This window comes from Nansenia antarctica, assembly GCF_963989245.1.
Source record: "Nansenia antarctica genome assembly, chromosome: 5".
Lineage (NCBI taxonomy): Eukaryota > Metazoa > Chordata > Actinopteri > Argentiniformes > Microstomatidae > Nansenia > Nansenia antarctica.
The window spans coordinates 10,593,764-10,598,763 of NC_137690.1; the positions used below are offsets into that span (position 1 = coordinate 10,593,764).

The 5,000-nt window shown below is 44.5% G+C and overlaps 1 protein-coding gene across 1 annotated transcript in view; it reads right to left on the bottom strand.

The window, feature by feature from the left end:
* Positions 1-5,000, bottom strand: part of apba1a (amyloid beta (A4) precursor protein-binding, family A, member 1a) — a gene marked incomplete at both ends in the record, with an annotated part of 20,484 nt that overhangs the window by 8,330 nt on the left and 7,154 nt on the right. The window contains 3 exons of the mRNA XM_080530992.1: positions 784-929; positions 1,968-2,007; positions 2,601-2,711. Coding sequence (XP_080387118.1) covers positions 784-929; positions 1,968-2,007; positions 2,601-2,711 — 297 coding nt within the window. The remainder of the gene's footprint in view (positions 1-783; positions 930-1,967; positions 2,008-2,600; positions 2,712-5,000) is intronic.

Genomic DNA, 5,000 nt, shown 5'->3' on the forward strand with positions numbered 1-5,000 from the left:
TTATCATGGGCTAGACGGGCGGAGGGGTCGGCGGTGGAGCGCTAATGCAACCAGGAAGATGAGAGGGAGACTCAGGGAGTGAGTGAAGGGGGAGTGCCATGTCATGTCAAGGGTCCAAAAAAGGTGAAGCGAATGCCCCGGTAAATTCATAGATTAGTCGACCGGAGTGTCGCTTCTAATTAGGTGTTGAGATGTTTCGATGTTGTGTAAAATATTGACTCCTGCACATATTCAGGATTGAACAGCTTCCTTATACACCAAGTACATTGGTTCTGTATGCGATACAATTGTTCACGACTATAACATTATAAAGCAGTAGAGGAGCATTAGGCATAATTAAAGACCATGATTGATATTAGACCAACATTATCCATGAACAATGAGATCATATGGACATAGAAGTAGAGAGCACAGAAAGCATCCCCACTGAAAGGAAAAAGACACCCTTTATCCCAATGAGGCAGCAATCTGTGTGAGGGAGAAGAAGTTGAAGTATAGAATCTTGTGTTATTTCGCTGGTCTGTGTGAGCAGATCTATCTGCTTCAGATCTATGTATCACCTCCCTCTCCTCCTCCTCCCCTCCTCCCCTCCTCTTCACTCATGTCCTCTCCACTCTTATCCTTTCCACTCCTCCTTTCCTCTCCTCCTATCCTCCCCTCCTCTCCCATCTCCTTCTCATTCCATTTCCTCCTCTCGTCTCCTCTCCCCTCACCTCTCCTCCTCTATTCTCCCCTCCCTTCCTCTCCCCTCCCCTCTCCCCTCCTTTCCTCCCCTCCCCTCACCTTGATACGGCTAACAGCCTCTTGGGCTTGCATCATGCGGACGTTCTTGGAGGGTGTCTTGTCCGACAGCAGCTGGGTGGAGCCCAGGTAGTTGGCTGCGAAGATGATTCCATCAATCAGGTCCTCTGGGTCGCACGGGCCTGGGACTAGGCAGAGGAGAGGGGAGAGGGGAGGAGGATCAGATTGAATGAAGATATCTGACTGCTAAGTACAGTTCCGGGCTTAAAGAAGTCAAATTGTTGGTTTATTGCTACAGTAAGGTAAAAATGTGAAGAAAGCGCTTTTGCTGGGTATCGCTCCATTTCCGTGTTTCACCAAACACCAAGTTTGGCAGCTATCTTTGGCAGTGATGAAATACATATCTGAGATATGTTGCTGAGTGGTGCATTTGCAGCTAGCCTGCCCTGCTACTGTTGTGAGTGTGTGTGTGTGTGTGTGTGTGTGTGTGTGTGTGTGTGTGTGTGTGTGTGTGTGTGTGAGAGAGAGAGAGACAGAGAGTACTATTACTACTACTATAGAAGCTCTCTCTCTCTACAGCTCTCAGCCCTCTATGACATTAAGAAATGCTGATGTGGCTCTTAAAGGTCAACATTAGTCATTTAGACGTTTTTTGGCTGATATTTCACATCCTGATGCTGCACACTGTTATCGCACAATAATTCAAGTCAGAAAATTGCCAAAGTATGTGTATGTTGGCCGATGCATTCTATTTTCTTAGCTCTTCCTGAAACGATTTCCCATGTGCCGTGACATGTGACATTTGATAGAGCTACAGGGCTCTGAAGTGTGAGGTGGCTAGCCTGTTTGTGAAGTCAGCGCCTAGTGTGATTGCAACCCTCCGAACCCCCTTCACTGTTTTTTTCAGTCAAACAACCTTTCAATACATTTTATTGAGAATTGCTCCTAATTATTTGGCATTCATTAATTTATGACTAACGTCACCACTCGGTGCATCTTGTTCATAAGAGTCTTTTTTTCAAGAAAAGACAGGAAGCAAAACTGGCTGATGTGGGCTGCTTTAAAGCAGGCCTGTTTCAGCATTACACCTCAATCAGTGTGTGTGTGTGTGTGTGTGTGTGTGTGTGTGTGTGTGTGTGTGTGTGCGTGTGCGCGTGTGTGTGTGTACAGACGGTATAGTCAAATCAAGTCAGGTCAGGTCAAGTCAGGTCCACAGGGGAACTCACCTTCCACGTAGGTGGGGAAGGAGGCCAGGCTTCTCTTGGTCTGCAGGTATAGAGGAGAGACAGGAGACACACGTGTTACACTTAGTCACACAGACATCAACACTGATGAAGATCTCTGAGATAAGTGTTGGTGAAGTTCAATAGCATGTTCACTATGGCCATGCTGAAAGTTCAACATTGGCTATGCTGTCAAAATGAGGAAATGAGGAAAAGAGGAAATGAACAAGCCATTTGGTCTCACTTATTTTCTTTAAGGTTAAGGGTAAGATGGATGAACTTTAATGTCTCAGAGGGGAAGACAAGAAGTCTAGACAACCCATCGAAAGTGCCAATGTGCAAGAGCTTCTATTTCACCTATTGTTTAGCCAACACCTCTGGTACACCCTTTGATCCGCAACCCCATCATAAAGAAATTGGCATAGATTACTATTTCTTCTGATGACTGACGTATAGATGATTCACTTAGACAAATGTATTTGTTGTAAGTCACTTTGTATAAAGGCATCTGCTAAATGCCATTAATGTAAACGTAGCTAGTTTACATAGTCCACAAGCACACACACACACACTCACACACACACACTCACACACTCACACACACACACACACACACACACACACACACACACTTACATCTTTGCTGGAGAGGGGCGGAGACTCAAAACCATCACTTCCCTCATGCTGCAGGAGTCTGCTGCTGGAGGACTCTGCCCCTTGAGGAGAGGCTGAGTCTGAGCCTGGAGACTGAAGAGAGAGAGAGAGAGAGAGAGAGGGGGGGGGGGGGGAGAGAGGGAGAGAGGGAGAGAGAGAGAGAGAGAGGGAGAGGGAGAGAGAGAGAGAGAGAGGGAGAGAGAGGGAGAGATGGAGAGAGAGGGAGAGGGAAAGTGAGAGTGAGAGAGTGAAAGAGAGAGAGAGAGAGAGAGAGAGAGAGAGAGAGGGGAGAAAAAAAGAGGGGACAAGGAGAGAGAGAGAGAAGAGTGTATAGTGAGTGGAGAAAAAAATAGCCAGAGAAAGAAAATACGAGGACAGGGAGAGGGAGCGGGCAAGAGAAAAGAAAAGAGAGGAGAGGGAAGGAGAAAACAGAGAAGAAGAGAGGAGAGAGAAGGACAATAAGTCACGACGTCCCAAATTCACAACAACGCAACCTACACTCGACTAGCTAGCGCAGCGAGATACATCTTGGCTGTCTGGAGGATTAACTGCTGAGGCAAACACTCCATGTAGAGATGGAGACAAAGATCAGACCTGCGGGAACAGCGCGGTGACACGCAAGGCAAACAGATGACTGCAATCCGCCTCCAACCACAGATAACGGTCACAGCACGTCACCTCAGCTGCGAGCCGTCACAGAGAGAAGACACATCGAACCAGAGATAAACATTAAAAAAAGAAATGACAGACGCTTCCGTACAGAATACTGTAATAGGCATGGCGAAAGCGAGCAACAAAGAGCTATCATTGAAAGACCAGGATCATCATACTGCATCTCGCTATTGGAGACAGGAATGTGGAGTCCCTTTCTCATGCAGTATGCAAGCATCTCGTTAACCCGATTCTGGACATTGCTATCCACCCCAGGGCTTGACGGAATCATCCTGGTGTCTATGTTCACTTTACATGACCTCGGTCTGTTTGAGGGTAGGGGTGTGGTGCGAAAAGTCATTTGGAGTGATTGGTTCAACCTTCAAAACCTTAAGCTGATTGGTCCGGCTGTATTTTATGTTAGGGCCAGATGGATATATGAAGTGAAACAGGATATGAACTATGGAGAGATTCTACCAGGCTATTCAACTCTACCACAGAGGAGTAGTAAAAGCCTAACTACCTCTAGTGCACATATTAGCCATTGAGCAATGAGCAGCCTCTCTCCTCCAGTTCAAACAAGGTGCTCATAGAATTAACAGACTGGACATTCCCCCTCAAAACAACATTCCATGATATACGTTTATGGATATACGTTCATCCATATTGGATATACAGTGGCTATAGAAAGTCAACACACCCGTTCACTTATTCCACATGTTGTTGTGTTATAGACTCAATTTAAAATTGATTAAATAAATAAAAATTGGCATTAATCCACACGCAATAGTCTTCACACCCTTTGCTATGACACTCACTCAATAAGTTGCATTGAGTTCATCTTAATGCAAAGATAATAGTTCATGTAATTTGGGAATCAATATCAATATCAATATTTGTTTTTATAGGGTCTCTGATTTGCAAAGGAATCAATTACACACTGTAGCCTATAGATTAGGATGTCACTACCAACTCAGCAAATGTAATAATTTTCTCTTGATCCTGACAAACTCCTCAATCCCTGCCAGGGACAAATACTGTATACCCATAACTTAATCCTGCTACCACTATTCTTCACACAGGAGATGGTGCAGAAATTGCATTGCATGTGCTTGATTATTTTTGGCTACTTGGTTATAGACCAATTTTGTAGAGTGACTGAGATGATGTTGTCCCATCGACTGTGCTTTTTTTCCTCTCCACCATTCAACTTTGTAGATTTTCTCCCCAGGCCTCAAAAGTCTCCCCAGGCCTCAGGGTCGCATTCCTCTCCATTTGCTCAATTTATAATGACAACCTGATCCACACAGTGTGTAATTGATTCCTACAGTGGGGTGCAACAATGTGGGCACCCCTAGTCAAAATGCCTTTTACAATTAATATCTAAGTGAAAAGTAGTAAACCTAACCTCTAAATGGTTCAACATGACACATTTCATCACATTTTAAGATTAATTTTTATTTTAAACTTTTTACAGTTTCTAATAATAAAACAAGGAAAACCCTGTCAGCTAGTACTTTGTAACTTATCCTTACAACAGCTTGCAAACGCTTCCTTCCTGGAATTTTTCCATATTCTTCCTGGCAGAACACCTCTAGCTCAGAAATATTCTTCAGCCTTTTTGCATGCACGGCATGTTTGAGATCTCTCCACAGACTTTCAATAATATTCAAAGTCTGGGGACTGTGATGGCCATTCCAAAACCTTCATCCGTCTTTCCTGGAGGTACTT